The sequence below is a fragment of the Talpa occidentalis genome, unplaced genomic scaffold (assembly GCF_014898055.3).
Source record: "Talpa occidentalis isolate TD23 unplaced genomic scaffold, MPIMG_talOcc4v2.1 talOcc4.12, whole genome shotgun sequence".
Lineage (NCBI taxonomy): Eukaryota > Metazoa > Chordata > Mammalia > Eulipotyphla > Talpidae > Talpa > Talpa occidentalis.
In genome coordinates, this window is record NW_023601212.1 from 72,736,933 (window position 1) to 72,761,757 (window position 24,825).

The 24,825-nt window shown below is 52.9% G+C and overlaps 2 protein-coding genes across 2 annotated transcripts; one reads left to right on the forward strand and one right to left on the reverse strand.

Annotated features, from left to right (window-relative positions):
* Positions 1–829: 829 nt before the first annotated feature.
* On the reverse strand, positions 830–6,469 carry LOC119241440 (cytochrome P450 2W1). Its single transcript, XM_037506732.2, has 9 exons — positions 6,277–6,469; positions 4,869–5,031; positions 4,354–4,503; positions 4,121–4,278; positions 2,596–2,769; positions 2,124–2,262; positions 1,844–2,028; positions 1,308–1,449; positions 830–1,103 (listed from the first exon to the last, which is right to left on the reverse strand). Exons 1-9 carry the CDS (start codon positions 6,448–6,450, stop codon positions 907–909), a joined length of 1,482 nt encoding a protein of 493 aa, XP_037362629.1. The 5' UTR covers positions 6,451–6,469; the 3' UTR covers positions 830–906.
* Positions 6,470–14,029: 7,560 nt separating this feature from the next.
* LOC119241441 (cytochrome c oxidase assembly protein COX19) lies at positions 14,030–24,737 on the forward strand. Its single transcript, XM_037506733.2, has 3 exons — positions 14,030–14,172; positions 14,993–15,104; positions 18,689–24,737. Exons 1-3 carry the CDS (start codon positions 14,091–14,093, stop codon positions 18,765–18,767), a joined length of 273 nt encoding a protein of 90 aa, XP_037362630.1. The 5' UTR covers positions 14,030–14,090; the 3' UTR covers positions 18,768–24,737.
* Positions 24,738–24,825: the final 88 nt, after the last annotated feature.

Here is a 24,825-nt window from a genome sequence, read left to right on the forward strand (position 1 = left end):
ACTCCCACATCCTTCACATCCAAATTCCACTGTCCACCCTGCAGATCCGAACCTACTGGCAGCTACCTCTCCATTGGCCATCTGCCAATAAGGGCATACCGATTCCCCCAGAGCTCAGGGTCCTGGCTTACAGGCAGAACACCCCTCCCCCAGGGCATGTGTCTTTCTTGAGCTCCAGGGACAGTGGGGTCTGCAGAAGACCTAGCAGATCCCAGAGCCCAGCATGGTGCAAATGGATGCTGCCTCTGGGTGGATATTGTCCCTGGACCCAGCGACCACCTGCTGTCTCCCTGCTCCCCCTACTGCAGGTCAGGAGCCCCCATGCCTGGTGGGAATGCTGGCTAATGCTGGTCCTGGTGGGGAGCTGAATGTGAGAGTGATGTGGAAGGAAAAAACAGGGAAAGGAAGCAGCAGGGGGTCCTGGCTGGGAGAAGGGGCACTGCACCAGTGGGCTGGTGGAGGCTGGGTGCAGTCAGAGCAGTGACTGACAGCTAAGGGTCAGGGTGAAGGGAAGAGGAAGATCAAGGAAGGGAGGTAAGCCCAACTTTGCATTTGGGGGAGGACCGGACCCATAATTCTCAGGGTACTGAGGACCTAGAGAAGATTATGGTGCCTTAGGAAGATGAATCAGACCCAGGTGGTGCTGTTGATTATGGAGAAAGGGAAGGGGTTCTCCTGCCACCCCATGGTGCCCAGATGAGGGTTGTTTTTCAATCCCCACAAGATGGGATTGCTCAGGCCCATAGTGGACACTGTCTCTGGAACGGTCTGTAGAGTCCAGCAAGGGGCTGATGAGGGGCTGTGCGCTGTCCATCCTGCCCCGAGGGGGCATAACTCAGACCCTCCAGGGGAGCTGGGAGCAGTGGCCTTGGGAGGCTGCCACAGTGCATGCTGTACCTCCCGCAGTCAGCACCCCTGGGACCTGGGCACGGCACACAGGGCTTGTGCTGGCGGCCGCATGGTGAAGGCAGGGGCAGGGGTGGTGTTCAGCATAGTGGAGCTGAGGCCAGGTGGGGGCAGCAGGCGGTATCTCTGGAGGAGGCCTGCGAACAGCAGGAACAGTTCCATCCTGGCCAGGCTTTCCCCGACGCATACGCGGCGGCCTGAGGGGGAAACCAAGGCAGGAGTGGGTTCTTCAGACCTGTCCCCTGAGGCAGAGGCATGGGCTGACCCACACGCCCTATGAGTAGGTGGGAGCAGGTCCTGGGACCCTCAGGTGAAGGTAGGGGAGGGGTCCTGCCCACCAGTCTGGAGTCCCTGCGTTCCCCAGGCCACCCATGTCTCCCCCACCTCAAAGCTTCAGGCACCTGCAGAGAAAGGCAAGAAGGCCGCCCGATTCACGAAGCGCCCATCAGCGTCCAGGAAGTGGCCCGGATTGAACTGGCCAGGGGTGTCCCACTGAGTCTTGTCCAGAAGTACAGAGCTCAGCAGAGGAACCACGGTTGTGCCCTGTGGCGGGGCAACAGGTGGGCCAAGCCTGGTTACCCCACCCACCCAGGTGTACTCCACACTGGGAGCACAGAGTGGAGGGGCCCCAAGGAGAAAAGGTAGTTGGGGTGCACCAGTTGTGTTCAGTGTTATCCCCATTTCACTTGTGGCACTCAGCAAGACCAGGTGACACCTTAGTCCTGCTTTGCTGAAGTCCCAGGTTTAAGGGACCTGAGGGGCCAAGGACAGACCCACCTACTCTGGAACCCCCTTTCCTGTTTCCCATGACATCAGGCACCCCAGGGTTCCCAAGACTACCAACCCATCCCTCCCACCCAAAAAAAGGTACGAGTGAGGAGTGCTAGCCCTGTGAGGGGGGTGCAGGGGACGGGCCAGGGCTGTAGGCCCCTCCCACCTTGGGAAGCAGATAGCCACCCAGCTGGGTGTCGGCCGCTGTGCATCGGGGCACATGGGGCAGAAGGGTGATGAATCGCTGGACCTCATGCAGCACAGCGTTGGTGTAAGGCAGTGACCGCTGGTCCTCCGGCCGGGGAAGCCTCCCAGGCCCCAACACACGGTCCAGCTCCTCCTGCACCCGACCTGCGGCAGAGGGTAGCACCAGCATCCCCGGGAACCTTCAGCCCCTCAACTGGGAGGACCCCACCCAGGGCCAGCCTCGGGGCATGGGGTCTTACCCTGCACACTTGGGTGCTTGCCCATCAGGAGGGCGGCCCACTGCAGCGTGGCTGAGGTAGTTTCCGTACCAGCCATGACCATGTCCAGGATACAGGCCACAACATTGGTCTCAGCAAATAGGCCATCTGGATCTTTCCCCTGCAGAAGTGGGTGGGGGGTGGCTCAGCGGGAGGTTGGGATCTGTGGGGCCCCACCCAGCCCTGGGCTTGAGAGGTAGGACCCTGAATTTTGACAGAAAGAACAATTAGGAGCACCCACTCCATCTGGGCTCATGGCATCCTCCCAACCAGGAGGCGGGCACTGTGAATGCCCGTTTCACAGATGAGACTGAGGCCCAGAGAGGTGCCTAGTCAGGAGGTGGAGGAACGAGGTGCAGGACCAACACAGACCCCTTCCCAGCCCAGCTCCTCCTGGGTGGGTCCCTGGGATGCTCCCAGGCCTCCTCAAGGTGGGGGTGGGTCTCCCCCACACCTGGCCCTTCTGCATCAGGGCGTCCATGTAGCTCTGCACAGGACCTCTGGTGGGTGTGGGTGACCGCCTGGCCTGCAGGAGCGTCCTCAAGATGACTCGAACCTCCTCAATCTTTCGCAGCACGGGCTGATGCAGCTGGAACAGGGCCCCAAGCCAGGGGTAGATGTTGAACAGCTGGGGGCAGAGGCGGGGTGGAGATGAGGGTGAGGCCCCGTTCCCCCCAGTGGAGTGAATCATTCCTTGGTTAGGTGTGTTCACATGTCCAGACCCCTCGCGCACCCCAGGCACTAGGCAGACATGCCAGGGGCCCCTCGCCCTCCTGGTGGGGCCAGTGAGACTTAGATGAAACCTTTGGGTGGGGTACGGGAAGGAGGACGCACACCTGCAGGTCCCCTGAAAACCTGGCCCTGCCTCCTCCACCAAAGTGGTGACATGGAGAAGGGAAAGGGTTGCTGCTACAGAAATAATTTTAAATTCTGCTGCAAGTCATTAAAAAAATGGAAGAATTTGCAAACTTCTGGCTCCAGCTCATGCCGCCATGAGCCAGGGTTCACAGCAGTCTGTCTGACACGTCTGCGCGCAGTCAGTGCTCAATAGATGCTACCTGCTATCCCAGCTCAGCCTAGCTCTGCTCTGGCCCCTGAACATTATCGACCCCTGGGAGCAAATCATGTGGAGCTGGTCACAGGAACGGAACAGGATGGAACATTCCCTGGCCCCAGGAGCTGACCCATCTGACTGCACCCTCCTAGTTTCCGCACCAGCCATGACCATATCCAGGACACAGGCCACCACGTTGGTGGCGGGGGCCCCTGGCTGGCCTTGGCAGGACTGGCTTTCTCGCGGAGGCTGAATATTCCTGCCCAGAGGACACCAGAGGTCCCCCACACACACTTGACTATGGCCAGAATTAGGACTCACTTCCTAGGTTCTTCTTATCAGGGGGCCAGCAGCAACCCCACCTGCCCACAGCTTCATGTCAGAGGATCAGGGTGAGAAGGCGTGTGAGCCACGAAGCCACCATAAAGACACAAACCACCCTGAGATGTGGGTGCCTAAGAGAACGGCAGAGTGATCGATGACGGAAGCTACAAAGATGCTTTTACCTTTTGGAAAAGAGTGAATCGCACGCAACCCCAGAGTCTGACAATAGGGGGAACTGGTTCTTATGATTTTCAAGACATCAAGGACTGATGTCGGATGGAAGACCCCTGGGTCCTAAGGACTAGGGAACTTGGGAGACCCGTGTCCCAGGAAGAAACGCCCAGTCTCCAACCCCCACCTTTGAGCATCTGTTGCTGATGGGGAGGTGCAGGAATGGGAGGCAGGACTCCTGCTTAGGCACCCTGCATTTCACAGAGCATGGGACACAGGCCTGAGGTCTCTGGTCAATTGGCGTCAGAGACAGGATGTGCTGCAGGCCCCCTGGATCCATTCCAAGGCTGCCCACCTCTCAAGGGTGTGGGGTGGTGCTGGGCCCCCCACCCAGCCTGTCTCAAGAAGCCAGGGGGCAGTACTCTCTCACCTGCAGGCCAGGGGTCCCCAGCAGGACCATGACCTCATCAATGAGTCCCAGTAGGGACACGAACACGGGGTCCCTGTAGTCGAACCGCTGGCCGAAGAGGAGTGTGAAGGTGATGTTGGAGGGAGCCCAGCCAAGCAGGGTCAGGGGGAAGGGCTGACCTGGGGGACGGGGGACAGAGACAGACTTCAGGGATGAAGACCATTGGGAAGAGGGTGTCCCCAGCCCTCACTCACCTCCATAGCCATCCAGCTGCCCCATGAGGCACCTCAGCTCCTGCAGAACCTTGTCAGCCACAGGCCCCCGCCCCACACCCAGGCTGTGGAGGGTGCGAACGGTGAACTGGCGGGCGGCCCTCCAGTGAGCCCCGGATGAGAAGAAGATGCCTGCAGGCCAGACCATGCCTAGTAAGCACCCACCAGGTGACACATGCAGGGAGCACACTGGGTGGAACCGGGTCAGGACCCTGGCTGGAGCCTCGCCATTCCCAAGATTCTTCTCCTAGAACGATCCTAGGAAATAGCCTCCATTCCTCTTGGTGGGTCCCCAGTTTGCTGCTCCCTGGGGTACTGCCTGCCCGTGGACACCCTGTATTTCCCTGAGAACCACACTTGCCAGGAGGAAAGGACCCTTCTCAGTGCCCCCACCGCTCCAGGGGTCCAGGGGCTCCCATGCCCAGCAGGCCTGCAGGAGCTGAGCCAGTTCCTGCCCCTGCCCTCAGCCAAAGCCACCACCGCCGGCAAATACCTACCCCTGCCGCCCTGTATGAGCTGGAAGATGGCGATGGGGGGCCGGTCAGCCAGCTCCTGTCCGGTGCCCACCAGGGCCTCCTTCACAGCCTCGTAGCCTGTCAGCACCACCATCTTCTGGCGCCCCAAGTGAACAGTGAACACCGGCCCATAGCGTTCTGAGAGCTGGGGGCACAGGCAGGGATCAAGGGGTGGCCCCTCCCTCTGGTTCTGGGATCTCCCCCAGCTGCCTTACCGGGGCAGGGTGAACAAATGCCCCGGTGCCACAGAGGGGAGGTCCATTTGGCCAGAGCAGGTCTGGGGAGCAATGTCTCCAGGAATGTGGGATATGGCTTTTTGGGGAAAAAGGTCTTTTTGGGGAAAAGGAAAGTTTTTCTCACCCTAGCCTGTCCCACCCAGTAGGAGGACAAGAGCCATAGCAGCCCAGTAAGAGCTGGCTGCTGTGGCCTCAGTGTGTGCCATCCCCTTTGCCCCAAAGTGGGGAGGGCTGTCGTGGCCCTGCATCACAGGTGAGGGAGCTGAAGTCTGGAGACAGGGAGTGAGTGGCTGTTCATCGTGTATACTGAGAAGCTGGGATTCAACCTGGCTCTGCCATCCTATCCACTGGCCACTTGCCACCAGCAAGAGAGTCAGTGGTCTCTGGTGCCAGCACTGGACACAGAGCCCTGAGCCCAGTGCCTGCAACTTGGTGGGGAAGTTGCTTCAGTCCAGGGCACTGTGTGGGTCCTCAGCTCCCCTGAGTAGCTGAACCACTGCCCCTCTTCTCCACCCACCTGCCTGGCAGCCCAGGGCAGTACTGGAAGCAGAGATCACAGCAAAGAGCTGGGAGGGGAAGGTTGGCTGGGTGGCCCTCAGGGGCCCAGGGGCTAGGCCTGCACCTCACTTCACCCTTAAGCCAGTAACTCCTAGCTGCGAAGCAAGGCAGCCTGCCTTTAACATGGGATGAGGACCTTCTAGCCTCCTGCCCGGGTCTAGCTACACTTGGACGGCATCTACCTGCCCCATGGTACCTCTGTGAGCAGGTCCTTTTTAGTTCATTGTCCAGCCTCTGCCACACAGGGATGTTCCCAGGAGTGCCTGCCCCTCCCTTCTGGTGCCACAAAGCCTGGCCCTGCAGGCTATCAGCAAATGCTGCCTCCTTCAGGGAGCCCTCCTAGCCTGTCCTTCCTGGCCCACTGCTCCTTGGATGGTGTATCTGCTTTCCTGTGGCCAGGGAGGTACTTGGGCCTTCTGTGTCCCCAGCCAGACCAGTGCCAGGCTCCTACCCCACAGGGGTCCCAGCCAACAGAGTTGGACTTCCCTTGAAATGGGTTAGAGGTGCCACAGTTCTTAAGACTGGGGCTGGTGGGGAGCCTGCTTGGGGCCCAGGATGAGGGAGAAGAGCTGTAGGACCTTTCCTCCCCAACTTACCTCCATCAGCGACCGGTCCTGCTGAGACACCCGCAGCAAGTGCAGGTTCCCGATGAGGGGCAGCGGGCGCGGCCCTGGGGGCCAGTGTGAGTCTGGGGAGGGGGCTCGGGTGCAGACATGGACTAGCCCCCACAGCCCCAGGAACAGCAGGAGCCCCAGGAGCAGCAAGGCCATGAGGACGCAGGCGCGAGGCCCCAGCTCCCTTTCCTGGGCCCACGTCCCCACCCTGTGCCTTATAGGCCTCTGGGCAGGAGGGCGTGCCAGCACCCCACCCACCCCCACCACCCCGAGAATGTGGAACGAGCGGTTTGCAGGGGACAGCCAGGCAGCTTAAAGCGACAGGCGTGTGTGGAATGTGGGGTCGAGCCTGTGGCAGCGAGCAGGGGTCCAGAGACTGTCTGGGGGTATGATGTCTGGGTCCTGTGCTTGGGGCATCCTCGTCCCTGGCCTTGTTGGAGAGAACACACTGTGCTCACTGCTTGCCCCTTCCTGCAGGTCATGGCCCTCTGCCTCAGTCTCCCCATCAGCACAGGGACCTCAGTGCTTTGCAACCCAGTCCTGGCTCTGCAGGGAGGAGCCCCTGCTCTCCCCATGCTCTGGGTCTGGGGCAGGACACCCTCAGCATAGCTCCTGTGTGGGGCAGGAGGATCACGGATCTCTCCCATGCTCACCACCACCTGTGTCTACAAGTGGGAGAATACCAGGTGTGGAGACCACGAGGGTCTGCACAGCAGACACCTCAAATCCCAGGGCCTTCTGAAGCCACCAACTGTTCCCCGCACTGTACAGAGGAGCTCACTCCCAGTGACAGTCTCTGTGGTTGGAACAGGGGTGGGGGGGGGGGTCAGGGCTGCTGCTCAGAGGGGCCCACTGAGGGTGGGGACTGGGCAGGCAGGGTGGGGACTGGGCCAGGCATGCTGGGTGACAGGTGGCCGAGTTTACAAGCCTCTGTCTGTCTGTGCCCCACTTGGGTCTCCAAAACCCTGGTGGTCGACTGGGAGGGGTGGAGGCATCACTTTGAGGGGCAGGCAGGCTGTTGGCACCAGAAGTGGCTGGGCCTGCTTTGCGCCACCTGCCCTGACATGAGGCAGCCGGAGCCCCATCCCTGCCGGCAGGGCCCCTTACCACAGGGCCTGTCTCTTGAGGTGTTGTCCATGTCCTTACACAGACCCCAGAGCTAAGGCAGCCTAAGGAACCTGACCGCCTCCCAGATCTGCACACCTCTTGCCGTGGGGTGCTCACCACCTCCAAGATTGATGTCCTGTTGCACAGCTAAGGGGTGCAGTGGGGTGATAGTTTTCTGACTATCTCCTGCTGAGTCACTTAAGCTGCCTTGGCTGCTCCTGAGTGCAGGGTGGGGGTCCTGTCAGCCCAGGGCAGTTCACGTGACTGATTGCACACGCTTTAATTGAGCACCTGTGTGCGTTGGGCTCTTCCATGGGCCAGGGTTACAGAAATGGATGCTGTAGGACCCTAGAAGGGCCCTCTCAGCCTGGCGGAGAGGTCAGTGTGGCAGAGGGTCACAGAGGAACATGTTAGCAGAGGGCACAGCCTGTGAAAAGCCTGGAAATATGAGCAAGCAAGGTGGGCGGCATGGGGAGAGCTGGGCAGGCTGGTCATCACCCCAGAGTTCGGTCAAGGGATCTCACTAGGAGGGATACCCCTGGCGGCAGGAAAGCATAATGTGGCTGGGGTGCTGGAGGCAAGAATTTGGGGTCCCTGAGGTGGGGGCTCTGTTTCCTCAACCTTCTCCTTGAGGTGGGTACGGCCTGGATGCCAGTAAGCCATGCTGGGCATGAAGCCCAGATCTCAGGGCTGCCAGATTGGGCACCTGCATAGACCCCTCCTTCTCAGGAGCAGGCGTGCCCCCTGTAGGGGTGGTGGTGCGGGTGGGGAGGATCTTCCAGAACTACCCCTGCTGAACCAGTTTCTGGCCTCTCATCTGCAGGACCCTTCATCTCCTTCCCACAGCATTGGGGGACTGCCCCCATTTCACGGAGGAGGAAGTAGGACATTCCAGCACCACAACACTCTGACTGGCATCCCACTGTTTAGCAAGTTGAGCTCAGTAGTGAAGAGCACATGCTGGGAACCATATTCAGGGCAGCCCTGGACTCTGCCCCTTGCTCACAGCCGGGTCCTAGGCAGTACTCCCCCTCTGGAAGCCCCAGATCGCCCAGTCTGCACAGGGGCACCCTATTCCTAGCCATTAGTTGGTGCCCAGGATTTAGTACAGACTGAACAAACAGTGTGTGACTGACAAGGTGGCAAACAGGCTCCCTGAGCACAGTAGGACCCAGCCCCATGGACCGGCCTGAGGAGGCAAGGCAGGCTCCAGAACTGCTCAGTGTCAGATGAGCAAACTTAAGCTCAGGGTTGTCAGGGGCATATCTAGCCAATGAGGGTGGAACTGGGGGCCATGAGCCTCTGCAACAACATGAGTGTCCAGGGCTCCCAATGACGGCTGAGAATCCAGCCTGGGACCTTTAACATGACAGAGCTTACTCTCTCAGAGGAGACCAGATGTCTGTATGATGGATGCAGGCAGAGCTGGCTCCTCCAAGGTGGGGAGGGCCCTTCCTGCCTCTCCCAGCTTCTGCCGGCCTCTTTCCTTGCTGGTGGCCGCATCCTCCATCTCTGCTGCTATTGCCTTGTGCCCTTTCCCTGCACGACCGGGTGCTTCGCTACTTCTGTCTCTTGGAAGCAACCAGCCTAGGATGTAGCTGCCTAGAACAGGAAGATTGCATCTTGAGTACTGACCTCGGTGATTAGATTGACAAAGACCAGTGGGCACATCCAACAGACTATTACATCAGTGCCAGCTTGGATATTTGTCCACTTGATAGACGACACACACCAGTAAGGCCCAGAAGTCCAGGAAAGGCCTTAGTGCAGAATGGGCTCCTTGCCAAATGCCACTTGCTCCAGTTCCTTCCAGGGATACGTGGCACCGTAATGTATGTGACTTTGTTCTTTTTAAAAAAAAAAAAAGATTTATTTATTCATGCAAACAAGAACTGGGGTACAGGCCAGAGGTGCAGGGGGTGAGAGGGTTCCCCAGAGACAGAGTGGGGAGCAGAACAGGCGGATTGACTGAAATATGCTACTGAGGGGAGCAGTGGGTGGGACAGGAGAGGTCTGCTGTGCCTTGTGGGTCACCTCCCTGGCTGGGGATTGAACTCATGCTGTAGTAGCTGCAGACAGCTTCATAGTGTTGCAACTTAACCCCCTGTGCCACCAGGGAGGCCCCTGTGACTTTGTTCTTACAACTTTCACATACAGTGAACTATGCAAGTTCAATTGGACAGTTGGATGAGTTTTGATATGTTTACATTCATGAAACTTTGCCCCATGCCGGACAGTGAGCCTCTCCATCAACTCCAGGTCCCTTCCTGCCCCTGCGCCCCTCCCTCCTCTAAGGTGACAATGTGACTGGGGTCATTCAGCAGCTTCCCATCCTCTGTATCACTTCTTCTCTGGCATGGCTGGCCTTCCCATTGTTTCTGATCTCACATTGTCACAAACATCCTGTTAAAAATATCTGTGTGTGTGTTCCTGTGTGCATAGTTGCAACAGATGATGTCAAATAAGTTCTTAGAAATGAGTCCCTGACCAGAGGATTGACTCCTTGTTAGGTTCCAGCAAACATTCTCAGATGCCCTGTGAAGTCCTTGTACCCACAGGCCCACAAAGGTGAGCCTCTTTCCTCCCACCTCTGGCCAGACATGGAGAAGTTGGCAGGAGCCTTTCACCTCCTGGCTCAATGTTCTCTGGGTGTTCCTGCCTCCCTACTGCTCTCTTTTCTTCCCCTCCCCAATATCTGATGCCAAAGTAGGAGCTTCAGGCTGTCCTGCCCTCTCTTCTCTGCCCACACCTCCTCTTGATGTCAGCACACCCATTTTCTTGGCATCAAGAACAATTTCCAAGGGCCTTCCCGGTGGCGCAGGGGTTGAGCACTGGGCTGCTGTAGCACCGGTTCGATCCCTGGCCACCGGGTAAGGGTCCCACATGGCGCACAGACCTCTCCTGCCGCCCGCTGCTCCCCTCAGCAGTGTTATTTCGTCAGTCTGCCTGCTCTGCTCTCCGCTCTGATTCTGGTGAATTCTCTCACCCTCCCGCGCTTCTGACTGTACCGAGTGTTTGTATAAATAAATAAATAAATCTTTAAAAAAAAAATTTCCAAGCATATAACCCCGAACTTCAGAACTTCAGGGTCCCCTACCTCTTCACTTCCTGAAGGTTCTTCCGGGCATGTATATGGGACTTCTTTCCCTGTCACATGGCATCTGAACCCAACTGCTTTATGCCAGTAGGCATTATTATTAAGGGAAAACCCCAAATTGACTGGAGCAGTACACTGGGTCAAATGGTGTTCATGTTCATCTACAACTTCAGGATATGACCTTATTAGGATATAGGGTCTTTGCAGGTGAAATGAAGTTTAGATGAAGTCATCCTGCATTAGGATGCCCCTAATGCAGTTGAAACAGGGTCAAAATGATCTCAGTTTTCTAAGTTACACAAAACTTGTCTAATTTTCCTTTGAGACTTGCTCACAGACACAGCAGAGACTTGACGCTTATCACCAGGTGATACAATGGGAGCACTCATAGACGTGAAGGACGTGGACCTAAACCCCAAGGAGGTCGAGATTCAGAGACCACCAACATGGGACCAAAAATAACAGGGGTGGAGGGAAGGAAGGGGGCCTACCCAGAGGCAGCAGAATTTATTAAAATGGAAATATGGGCAATACTTACTTTCAGACAAGGATTGATCCAGGGATGGGTGATGTCCTGAGAATCTGGAATAATTCCCCTGGATTCTTGGGTCCACTGGCTTTATTCTCTGTGGGTCCTCGTAAGAGGCTGTCTAGACTGAGCTTCAGTGCTGCCCATGATATGGCATAGGTCTTCTACGTCAAGGTCTGCCTGCTCTGCTCCTTCCTGAGTGCAACAATCACTGAAGCTTCACATACCTGTGTCTGGGCTGTTTGTTGCACGGTGGCAGGTCATTCACATCTCACACGCTGGCTATACAACTGGGCAAGGGACCTGACATCTTTGTGCTTCTCTGCGTGTGAGATGGGGCTGGCCTGCTCTCTGTGTCGGTATCCCTGGGGTGGAGGATGTGGCTGATAGTAATACCCCATAGCCAGGAAATAGAAAATGCTGGGACTTCTTGCTGGATTTGCTTTCCTCACAGGAGTTGGCTTGTGCCCTGCTCTGGCATCAGGCACAGCCACCAACCCCAGCCTCTTTCTCACCCCCGACCTTCCTGGGCACAGCAATGATCTTCACCTGCTTTACCAGAGTTAATCCAGGCCAGGTGCCACTGCTCCCTCCTTCAGGGAGGCATCTTGATGTCAGCCTGATGTGCTTTTCCCTGGGGAACCGTTTCTTTGGATCCATTTGGCTTTTCCAGGCGAACCTGTGCGTGGGACTGGTGCTATGTATGGCTTTGTCCTTTTTGATATTCAACTCATTATTGAAAAGGCTGAAAATGGAGATAAGGATTGTATCTGGCACTGGTTGACCTCTTCCTAGATTTTGTTACTTTCTTCACGATGATCCTGACTATGACTGAGAAGGATAAGAAGAAAGAATAAATGAAACGACCACCTAGCCTTTCCCAATTTGACTTCCCTCCACCCCTTATTTCCTCTTTGCACATATGACAAGCAATCATGTTCTGTCATCATGAAAAGCATCAGAAAAAAAGAACTGAACATCCGCACTGTGCATATAAAGAGGGTTCCAAAAATGTTAGTTCCTCATCCTGCTTTTCGTATATGTGTAAGGCCGATAAAAGTCCTTCCTTTCTCTCCCAGTGAAACATCTTGGATAAAGCAGTAATCATTTGCCAGGTACAGTGTGTCAGTTAAAAGCTGGCTGTCACCTCATGGTCATTGGTTCCTCAGGGCCCCTAGAGTGAGAGGCTGCCAGCAAGCTCTGGGGGTGGGGAGGGCCTGTCCCTTTTATTGCTAAGTGGCATGATCTAGTCAAGTGGAAAGTGCTATTTGCTGGGTAATAACAGCTTCTATTGTTCACAGCCCTGGAAACATATTAATGAATAACCCAGCACAAAGCCCTTGGTTCCAGCCATGTAAAATGGCTGTTTATTTGACAAGAACAAGGTACAGTTTTCCTTTTGTAGTTTTAAGTGGACCCAGAGCCTCAGGCTGATTGAGGCCCCAACAACTGGAATGGGCTTTCCCGGTAGCCCTGAACTCTCCCTGCTGACCCCTGCTGGATGGCCTACCAGCATTTGGTGCCAGCTCTGTGCTGGCACAGGACACACATAGCCCTCAGGCACAGAAACCCAATGGTATGAGCAGGCCTACAGGGATCCAACAAAGGAGGAGCTAGGTGCCTTCCAGATGAGGGTGGAGCCAGGTCTAAAAGAAGGGGCCCAGGGTAGGAACTATTAGGATTTGCTGGCCAGGCCCTTTTCTGCAAGATCCTGGATTGCTAGAATTGACTCGTTTTGACATTAGGAGCAGTGATGTTGGGTCACATCAGCAACCTGGGGCAAGAAGGCTTGACCAGAGGGGCCAGCTGGTGAGGACCCATCTGCTTCTTTCCAGGCCTGGCATGTGGTTGGAGGGTCAGATGAATGGACAGAGTTTGGAGCTCATGGCAACTCATGGCCCACAGTAAGGCCCCCACCTCCAGGCCAAAACCATGGCCTAGGGGTGGGGTACCCAGGCTACAGGGCTGGGAAGAGGCTTTGCCAGGGAGCTGGGGTCTCCACTGAGTCCTTTCACTGTTGTCCTCGATGCTGTAACAATAATAACAAGCACCTGCCAGGGGTATAACTGTTTATTATGCACTTTCACACCATTATGAGTTGAATTGTGTCCCCCCCAAATTCATATGTTGAAACCTTATCCCCAATACCTTAAAGTGTGTCCTTTTGGAAACAGGGTTATTGCAGATATAATTAAATTTAATTAGTTAAATTACAATTTATTAGGGTGTCCCTAACTCAATATGACTGTGCCCTTACACCAAGGAGGTATCTAGATACAGACATGAACACAGGGAGGAACCCAGTGCAGACAGGTAGAGATGGGGTGATGTATCTATAAGACGTGGATTGATGGCATACCAGCAGGAGCTGGGATGTAGCCTCTGGAGCAGCATCTCCCTCAGAGCCTCAGAGGGCACCAACCTACCTGCCCCTTGATCTGGGACTTCCACCTCCAGAAAACCAAGAGAGTACATTTCTGTTGTATTAAGCTGCCCAGTGTGTGGCAGCCCAAGAAAACTAACATCAGCTCCCTTGATGTATTTCTCAACAGGTAAGCACCTGTTGAGATTAGGCCATTGGTGTCCGTGGGGAAAAGCCCTGCAGACCCACTGAGGTGCAGAGACACCTGGACACAGTATTCCAAGAAGTTGGAGTCTGCCTGCCCTTGGTTTCACTGTGGATTGATGCTGTGTGGCCTTGGGTAAGTTGCTGGACCTCTCTGAGCTTCAGTTTCCTCATAAGGAAACAGTGGCTTGGCCGCTGCCGCTGAATGCCTGTGAGGGTCGACAGGGCAAGATTGGAAAGCAGGGAGAAATATGCCAGGTGGAGTCAGGGTTACTCAGAGCTCAGCTGTCGAGGGGGCGGGTTCCGTGGATCGGGGCGGGGCTTTGTGGGGGGGGGCGGGGGGCAGGGCTTTGTGTGGGGGGGCGGGGGGGCGGATCTTGCGGCGAACGGCCGCCCTCCGATCGACGCGCTCGGCGCTCCCAAGGTCGCGCTCGGCGCTCGGCCGGCCGCCTTGCGTATGGCGCGCATCCTGGACGGAGTAACCGGGCGTCGTTATCATGTCGACGGCCATGAATTTCGGGTCCAAGAGCTTCCAGCCACGGGCCCCCGACAAAGGCAGCTTCCCGCTGGATCACTTCGGTGAGCGGTGGGAGCCCCGAGCCGATCTCCGAGCCGCAGTGGTGGGAGGAGGCAGCCAAAACGGCTGCAGTCGGCGGTCACCGGGGACGGGGTCCGGGCCCGCCCCGCGCGGCCTTACCCTGGATTCCAGGCCCCAGCCCCAGCCCCCGGCCCCGGCTCCGGGACTCCTAACTCCCTGGGCCTAGACCTGGGCTGGGTTGGGGCCGCAGCGGCCTGGTGGGGCCACCGGCCTGTACTCTCTGGCTAGTGGAGAAACTGAGGCCCGGGCCCCCACTGTCTGAGCAGAGATGCCCGGGACCGAGAGAGCCTTATTTAGGGAGCAGGGTGTGCCGGGCGCTTTAAAGAAGACGCGGTTAAAAAAGCTCTTTTGCCAGTTACGAAGCTTGTGATTTGTTCAACTTGAGGCTTAAACGGCTCATTATTGGTATTTTAGGCAGAACTGGAAAATGCTCACCGCACGTTTGTGGGCAGACTTGTGGGTTTTGGGTAAACCACAGAGGTGATCTACCATGAATATAAAGATTTCGAAAATTTGAAGATCCCCGCCCCCCGCCCTCTCCCCATTTTACTATGAAAAATTCTGATCACACAGAGAGCGGAATCATAACATGAACACTCATGTATCCCGCCGTGTAGATTCTCCCCTTTTTATCATGTGCTTGCTTTACTACCGTCGTCGATTTGTTTTTCCTGTGTCGTTTTCAGCATGTGTCTGAGGAAACATGTTTCCAAAGGAAAAACAGCTGCTACTCGGGCTGCTGTGTGACCATGTCACGTTTCACTTTAAAAAGAAAACGCTGATTTTCTTTTTTTGTTCTAGGTGAATGTAAAAGCTTTAAAGAGAAATTCATGAAGTGCCTCCGTGACAAAAATTTTGAAAATGCTTTGTGCAGAAATGAATCAAAAGAATATTTAGAATGCAGAATGGAGAGGCAAGTACATGCTGACCATTGTGACTTCTCCCACCAAAACATTTTTTTCCCAAGAAGTCATTGTAATGTGCTTTGTTCAGGTCTTGGGTTCACCTGGTGTAGAATTATTTCACCGTGAAATTGAGGCTTATCAGATTAAGTTGTACTAAAAGTTGTTTAGCAATCATGAGAACCTTTTCTTGAGTGAGGGCATTTATATATGATTGCATATCTCACAGTATTTTCTTTCCAAATTTGGATGCTGCTCACCTGTCATTCAGGTTTCACGATCATACATCATAAAAATGCTGACAGAGTCAAAAGATTTGAAGATTGTGGGTATGCAGTTTATTTCTTTCACATTCTCAGACCATAAAAATATGCACTTTGCAGTTTGTTCCTCTCAGAGCTGCTGGGAATGTGACAGGGAAGACAATAGGCTGTTTAAGAAATGATGAAAGATGAATGATTCTTCCTGTCTTAACCAGAATTCACCAAAGCTGACTTTTCAACAAAGTAAAGTTATTTATAATTACAAGTCCTTGAAATTTTTCTTAAGAAAATAAATTCCAATCCTTAATGGAGAAAACTGTATAATATATAATTATAAGTGGTGGTGGAAATTTTTATTTCTGCCTCCTGAGCCCTTCATTAGCTCACTAAGGAGTCCAGGCTTCACACAGCCTTGTGCTGAAGAAGAACGAATCCAATTTGAGCCCCATTTCCTTTTTCCCATAACAAACTTAGACATTCCCCTCAGCACTGTTGTTTTCCAGGCAGAGGTGTGTTGCGGGCCTGTGGATGGTCATTGGGACTTTGGGGGGGAGCCTTTCTGGCAGTGGGCCTGCTGTGAGGCCCTTTGTGCTGCCATCTCGGGTTCTGGCTCACACAGACTTAAATTTGACAAAAAGCCACACTGAATCTAACTCTTGCCATCTTTATGTAGCACATTGGGCTCCACATGTTAAAGTCACTGTCTTTTTTTTTTTTTTTAATTTTTTTTTTTTTTTAATTTTCTAGAGGCATGTCTTTTTTATTTTTTTTTTATTTATTTATTTGTTTGTTTTTGTTTGGTTTATACATGCACTGGGTACAGTCAGAAGCGCGGGAGGGTGAGAGGATTCACCAGAGCCAGAGTGGGGAGCAGAACAGGCAGACTGACGAAGTACACTGCTGAGGGGAGCAGCGGGCGGCAGGAGAGGTCTGCGCGCCATGTGGGACCCTCCTCCGGTGGCCGGGGAGCAGCTGGGGATCGAACCGCTGCGCCGCAGAGGTCGCCGGCAGCTTCGCAACCCAGCGCTCAACCGCTGCGCCACCGGGGAGGCCCTAAAGTCACTGTCTTTTAATGCATCTTTAATAACTGGAACTAAGTGAGTTTCATGTTGGCACTGCCATACTTTGGAGATGATTTGAGGTTCTCTACCAGGTGAGGTGTGAGCAGGTCACTCACCTCTCTGATGACATTGTCCTTGCTCCAGAAGGTTTGCTCTTTTGGGTTTTCAGAGATTCCTGGCTTTTGAGGCAGAGTAAGCAGGAGGACCCTGTCTCTTCCTGTTTAACCCTGGGAGTGAGCTGCCCAGATGCCTGTGTGGTGCTGTCTTGCTTATCAGTTTCTGGAGACCAACTTGGCCTGCTGAGGATAGGGGGCCGCTGGACAGAGATGCCACTCTGTAGGTTTCATGATTTCAAGTGACTTCACTAGTTGGTCAGACGATGTTGAGGTGACTGCACAGTGTGTATTTGTCTTGGTCAGTTATTTTGATTAGACTTTTGGTTGGTTGGTTTTTAGTGAATATTCTCAAAGGTAGAACATGGTCCAACCTCCTTCACCCAGATTCTGTATCAAGATTTTGCTCTTATCACTCACCCTCTTATACCTTCTTACGATGTGTCCTCATGAGAGTGAGTAAGAACTATGTGTTTAGAAGCACAAAGAAGGAGCCAGGAGGGAAAGACAGTAAGACATGGTTCCAGATAGCCCTTCAACAGATCTGTGAGTCTTCCGTAAAATCTGGCTCCTTCACATGGTCACCAAAAACAACCACTGAGTCCTAAAGCCAAAAGGGAGATTTAAACATCTCCTTAGCATAAGGGAACCAACCATGGAAAACATTCATGGTCAGCATTCAGGACTGAGCCATTCAGATCATCCCAAAAAAATCAAGTGGCGTCTTTGTGGACTGCAGTATTACTCTCAACTTTTGCTGTACAGTACCATCATCTTAGGGGTATTAAATTCATGAATCAGGGCAACAAAGTTTTGATGTGTTTCATATTCATTAGGGCCACATTCCTAGCAATCTCTGTTATTAATCTCAGCCTGATCTGTCCAAGGTCTCCACAAGGATCACCTGCTACCTCTTCCACACCCCACTGAAGAGGTTCCCCATCATGTGTCAGCCCAGTGACCACCCACAGAGTGGAAACTGACATTTAAGTCATTACAGAGGCCATATGTGTATTGCTGTCAATTTTAAGGGCTATTGGCCAGCTCTTTTGTATTCTTTTGTTAAGTTTGCCTAATTTGAGTTTAAGGAGTGTCTTGTATGTTCCAGTGCTTGTAGAATTACTTTAATCTGCTAACTAGATTAAACTGCACTGAAGGTTTTGCAATTCTGGGGACATTTTCCTGAGTGGTAAGTGACAGATCTCTGCATGTGTTATCCTGGAGCTCTACCAACTTCCTGGACATTGTGGAGCCCAAGAAGTTGGGGTGCAGCAGGGGACTGCCTGCTGGGGGCGACCAGCTGCCTACAGCTGTCTGGGCTCTCTCCTGCCTATTGGGGTCTTCTGTTGACTCTTTACCCTGCTAGCATGGAGACTTCAGAGGCCATGTGACAGGGAGGCATTGACAGGAGGTCTCAGTGCACCCACCATCCCAGCCTCAGCCCAAGTGGGCTTTGAGTTGCCCCCCTGCAGGCACTGCTGGTAGGTTGAGTGTACCACGTGTAGGCTCATGCTGCTCTGGAGCCCTCACCTCTTGTCTTAGCTTTTCCTGGGCATTCTCTGCCTTCCTGCCTCCCCTCCCTTTCCTATTTCCCAGTTCCAGACCTAACTGGTGACCTTTTCCATGAAGTTTCCTGGTTTTCCAGACATGAAAGGGAAGCTTATGCAGCATTAGTGTGTGTGGGTCTTGAAGCTGGGGCCCTTGGACGCATCACATCTCCAGAATGTGGTAGCTGGGGAGTCTGTTTGAAGCTCTCCCTTCCTTTCCTGGTCCTGGTTTCTCCCTGAATTTAGAGTTGGGATGGGAGCAGACTTGGTGAATCCTGTGTGGATGCCCCAGTGTGCATGGCAGGCTCTGCCCACACCTTACCTCAGTGACTTGAGCTGAGAGGCACACAAATTACCCCAGGAGGAGCTCAGGTCTCAGGTTTCAGAGAGTGGCCGTTCCTGTTTGTCATGTTAATACCTGGCCTCATGAGTACAGGGGGAGAGTACAACAGGGGGCCCAGGTGTCAAGGTACTGCTGTCAGGGTCTGTCTCACAGACAGAGTGGTGTGAGGTGAGGTGGTAGCAGATGGACAGCTGGGCACCGCCCTTCCCTGGACAACGCTCTTCATATTCTTCCCCATCCACTTTGACAACTTTCCATTTTCTTTTAGGCAACTGATGGCACAAGAACCACTGGAAAAACTGGGATTTGGAGATTTGATAGATGGAAAGTCAGAGACAAAAAAATAAATTTTGATGGGAAGAAGAACACCGGGCTGTGTTGGGGGCTTCTGGGACAGAGCATTTACACTGATCCCCCCGCCGAGTGTACTTACTGGGCAGCGTGACTGGGCAGTGCCCTTGCCAGCCGCACATAGTCAGAGTAGAGAAACCCTGCCTCAGGTGTGTCCAGAGCTAGAGAATTGTTCATTTTCTGAAGCTTCCCACATTATTTTGAAAATTTATTAGTCCTTTGGATTCTCATTTTTCCCCAGGAGTGAGGCTTTCCCCTTAAAGCTGCATGTATAGTAGTTCTGGGGATGCCCCTGACAGAGGTGGTAAGAATGCCAGAGTGACACCTCCCTCAGTAGGTGGGTGCCTTGGGTCTTCTGTAAAACTGCCCTTTTATAGCATCTATAGCATTGTCTGTTTCTTCAGTATTAACTGTCCATGTTCGCAGATTTCGGTCAATTAGATGCTGTCAGAAAGCCATTTCCTTGCAAGATGGTTTCCTTTTTGTACTCAAATATATGCACAGTTTATTTCCTTTGCTTTTATTTGTCTCTTTACAAGGTAGGCTACATCCTAGGAAGTAAGAAATTCTGGCTTTTGACATGTTTGACTATTTTCCTGATGCTCACTGAACCACACACCTTTCTACCAGAGTGCTGTTGTTTGATTTGTACCAGGCCATATTTGTAAAACTAGGTGTTCGAGTTCAAGAACTCATTTATTGTACCTGAAGATTGAATACATTTGTAGTTTGACATTTAAGTGTCCGTTTTCCATGTTCTATAAGAACACACACAGGCATGTGGGCGAGCACTTGCTTCTGGGTTCCCTGAGCACATGCCTGTGCTGGCGCCATAGTGTCCTGTCTCCACCGCTGCCTCTAGAGTAGCTGTGCTCAGCCCCGCACTGCCACAATGGCCTCAGATCATTTCTTCTTCACATGGGTCCAAATCCTTTGCGGGATTTCTGAGCTGGTTTTAATATTTGGCCTGAGTTCAGAACCATGAACAGAACGCTGAGCGCTGTCTAAGTCTGGGCCTACTTGCCCTCTGCCCCTAGTGCTTTGGGGAGGGGCTGGCCCCTATATATTGCCTTCTCCATCAGCTGGCTTTTGTCATGGTGAGAGGAGAATCTGGGCTGTATCCCCACTCAAACCATAACCTAGTTAACTAAGCCTTCTCCAGGTCTTTGCAGATGAGGACCCAGTCCCAATTCCTACTTCTGCTGGGTGACCTAGGCCTGAGCCCCTTGCCAGCAGGAGGTAGAGGCATGTCCACTTCCCTGGCTTCAGTCCTGTATGGTGATTGTCTCCTGGTTAGGTCCTCCCTGAATCAAGTCCCTCTCATGCTGGTTTCATTTCCCTGGTGCCCAGACAGCACCAGTGACCACATGGTTTTGCACCACCGCTACAGTCTACACTTTGGCACTGTCAGTATTCTAAAAACTAGATTCTTTTATATTGCCTGGTTTGTAAAAAGTCTTGGTTTTGATCACCAAACCCAAACATCTGTCAAGATATTTTATATTTTCCAACAGTAAGCATGCAATGCACAGGTTGTTTATTGCAGTTTTGGTTGTAATTACAAAATAGCAAATTGACCCAGATGCCAGCATGTAGGAGTGTGTGAATAAGCCATGCTCATTCCCACAGTAAGCACAGTAAGCACAGCAGGGCCAGGAAAGGGTGGAGAAGCTCTGAGTTCATACCATTGTTACACTATTAGCTAAATAGAAGGAAGTCCAACAGCAACTGGAATATGTTTAAATAAAAGAGCTTTAAGAAGCTCTACACATCTGTACATTTGTACCAAAAAAAAAAAAAAAAAAAATCAAGGTATACACCAGAAACTAATCAGAATGGAGACTTGTGGGTCAGGTGGGCACGTGCAAATGTTTCCTGATGCTGAGCACTGAGGACCTAGAAGCCAGGCTCACGCCAGGCCCAGATCTTGGTTTCTAAGACCACTCTTTATCAGAAGAAATCAGGCTTCCTTGAAAAAATGGCTGTTGCTAGGCCAGGGTAGGGAAAGCCCAAGGTGAACCTGGAACATCTTGTGTCTGAAAGTATTGTTGGGGACTGCACAGCTCCTCCCATCAGTTCTGACTGATGTGGAAGGAATGTTGGGGACAGAACTCATTGGCACATACCACAGTGACAACGGCTGCAGACAGGACCCATGGTGGATTCTGAAATTAGGGGCAAAAGGGGATGTGAAACGGGATGCTCGTCTAGTCTTGAGGTCCCTGAGTCACTGCGTGATTACAGAGGCAACGGTGGAAATGTTATAGTGTGGTCACCCCAGCACATGGCCACCTCCTGGAGTGAAACATCCATACCGCTCTGGCCTTGCGTGATCTCTCGGAAGTACAGCATCACATCTTTGGATTTTGTTGCCAAAATACATATGCTCCATCAATGAGAAAACACAAGATAAATTCAAACCAAGGGACAGTCTGCAAATGAAGGCCAGTGATCAGAAAAGTCAGGGTCCTGGATCGGGCAGCATGGAGACAGGTGGTCCCAAATGGATGAACGTTCCTGGTTGGTGTTTTTGGGGGAATATGGGCATGCTAGCTCTTCTGTCTTATGTTTGCAACTTCCTGGATCTGAAATTATTTAAGAAAAGCTTAAAAACTGCATTAAATTCTCTACAGAAAGTTTACAGAGTTGAGTAAACTCTTGAAATATATATTCAGTGAATTTCAAATAGAGATGGTACAGACACATGACTTCAGCAAGCCAGGAAAAGAGTTGGAGGAGCAGTCCAGAAATAGGCCACAGTGTGGACAGTTCACAAAGCAACAGCATCTTCCAGTATTACCTCTGGTTTTCTGGATCTGAGTTACTGAAAATGCTCACTTAGGAAGATGGGGCCTGTCCTTGCCAAAGCGCCCATACACACTTTTGGTAATCCATCATTTGTCTCACACACATTTGCCATGATAATCCAGAAAAGGTGCCACGGATAAATTATATATTCTCCTTAGGAGAGAAGTCAGGCTTCCGTGGTCAGGTCTTGGGCCCTCAGTGCCTTCCAATCAGGTCTCTAAGCTGCCCTCAGGGGGAGTAGTAATTCATCACAGGTCCAAGCCCGAAGGAAGACCTAGTCTTGCCCCAGGGGACACAGGCACTCACAGACAACTGGGGTTTATCTCTTAATTATCTACAGCAACACAATCATGGCTAGAATTTCTCTCAGAAATGAATGTAAACCTGTATTTTTCTGAAATCCAGTGCTTGCCTCGTGTTACGTCTTGCTGGCTCAGGACAGAGATGGATATGCACTTAATACGCAGAATCAGAAAGTCAGAATCCAGCCAAACCAGCCATTGCGTGTGTGACATGATCCCCCGGCTTGTAAAATGTTGAAGACATTTCCTAATTTTATATAGACACGAGAGAGGTTTGAAATCCTGTACCGTTGAAGTCCGGGAGGCCTGCCCTGGGGCAGCATTGGCTGGTATGCCCCTCATTTTTCTTTGTGACTGTGTTTTATAACAAGCATGCATCCTTTTTACAGAAACAATAAAATCTTTACTTTTAAAAAGCTCATTGTGTGTGTTGTAATTTTATATCATCTATAAATTGTATGCCTGTGGTTATACTGTGTTACATGGGCCATAAATCTAGCTCAGTTTCTTTTTCCTGGTAAGCACTGTGCTGACTGTTTTTGGAATGTGACCCGCTGATGTTCTGCAAACTGCAGGGTTGGCCAAGGGCTGGGCCTGATGGCATGCAGGCCCCTCGATGGAGGGGCTGTTCTGCCGGCTCTCTTTCCTTTGCAGGCAGCCGCAGGCACAGTCCCTGTCCCGCCCTTGATGACCACCCTGGGGAGTAGACCTCCCCGCGCGGCTGCTTCTTCCCTGTGCTCCCTCTGTGTGTCTTCCTGGGAGGGGGAGAGCTGCCTCTGGATGTCATTCCACCCACCTGGCATTTGAAGTGAGTCTTTTAATGAGATAGATATTTATGGATGAGGAAGCAAGGGGGTTATTGCAAGAGGCATGAAAGAACTTTCTACTAAGTACTATAATGCTGTGAATAAATTTGCCAATGTCCCATCTTTTCTGGAGGATGGCTCTGATGACAGCTGCTGCTCATCAAGTTATGTTGGGCCCTAGATTTTGGGCCTTCTGCTCGCAGCCTGAGAAGATGATTTTGTGCCTGTTTCACTGGGCAAACACACTATGTTCCGCACCCGTGACACTTCATGCATTGTTCTGAGGCCATGCCACCATCTTCTAGGGATTTGTGGGCCCTCAGGTGGCGGTCATGGCAATATCTACCTCACTGTGGTGCTGCTCTCCTGCAGGCCCCCTCAGGTGGGCAGGGAGTTTGGATGATGCTCAGAGTGTTCCTGCCATGTCAGCTCTGCTCACAGTGCCCTTCTATGCTGGACTTTGGGGAGCCAGAGTGGTAAGGGTGAGTTTCTAGAGGAATCTCAGGTAGACTCATCTCCTATCTGGATGGCCCTTGCCTCCACCCCCACCCCCCTTGTGAACCAACCCTGCCAGGAGGTGTGAAGTAAAAGTTATGGTCATTGGAAAACCTGTGGACACATCCAACACCCTTCCTCCGGGATTGGATGGATCCCTGTTCCCTACTCTTGAGTTTGGGACTGTTGGTGACTGACCCACCAGGAAGATGGTGGAATCCTGAGGCTGATAGGGAGTGAGGAAATCCCCCCCCTCCACCCAGGAGTCCTGGACAGAAAGAGATAATGCCTGAAACTCCAGCCCCCAATATTACAGCTCCACCTGAAATCCCCTAACCTAGAGACTGCCCTGTCACAGTGTGGCTGTGTGCCTCCAAGACACTGGAGGGCAGTTAGTTGGCTGACAGGAGCAGGGGCTCTGCTGAGGTGGGTCAGGCAGAACAAGGGGAGAAAGGAGAATTCCTCCTTAAACAAGTACAGTAGGTCTATGGATAATTTTGAGTTGTCTTTATTCAAGGACCTGCTTTTACCCTGTATTTTGCTTCAAACCAGTCTCCAGGACCTAAGCTGATGTACCATGAGGACTTGCTGTATTTATAAAGCCCCACCCTCTGACACCTGTGTTCCAGTAGGATGGGTTCACTAGGGGGAGGTGGAGAGCACCTTACTTCTGGGCTGGAGATGCTTGTCCAACTCCCCGGAGAAAATTGAGGTTGGGATGAAACTGGACAACAGCCTGCCTGGCCTGCTCTCTGCAACCCTCTCCACTCAACAGGTGCCTTGCTAACCTTCCAGTGTCGGATCTGCAAATCTAACCATGACCGAGGACTGGGCTCTGAAGGCGCGTCTGCTGTAAAGGGAAGGATGACAGCAGCGTCAGATTACAGAGTGCAAGACAGCCGAGGTCCAGAAGGATGCAGTCCTGGCTGGTGTGGGGGCTGTGACACTCCCTGAGAGGGGCCCTCCACGCATGTGCACTGCCAGAAGCAAAGCCTTCTGAGGATGCTGGAATTGGGATGTCACCGTATTACAAAAGCTTAGTGGGGCTGGAGTAGGGCGGCGGCTCAGAGGAAACCAGCTGCTTTCCTCTTCTGGTTGGTCAGGAGAAGGTCAGGAGCACCTCAGGACAGAATGTGGTGGCATGTTGCCCCCTGCTGGATGGCAGTGGCACCACAGCACCTGGGGATCACCTGAAGGTGGGAGTCTCCTGGGGCACCAGAGGGTACTGTGTGTGCAGCAGCCCCACATTCGTGGAAGTAAAGATAAGGGCCAGGGCTATGTGTTCCTAACACCTCAGGTCTTCCTGACACTAGCCAGACTAGAGGGCTGGGACTCTGAGAGCAGGGTCTCCAACTGAAGACCATCACTACCCATGCCTACAAGCCCCCTGTCCACTATCCATCCACCACTACCCCATCTCAACACCCCAGTTCATGTCAGGGCAGGTGCCTGGCACCACAGGGGAGACAGTGACAGGCCAACAAGAAGCTTGCCGTCCACACCCACAGACCATGTACCCAAGGGATAGATATGGCAGCCAGGGACCTAAAGGTGCTCTATCCAGAAAGGACCTGGGTGGGGCTTACACCAAGTCTTGGGCCTCCCAGCCCTGGAGACCCAGTGTTTGAATGAGGGCACCTGCC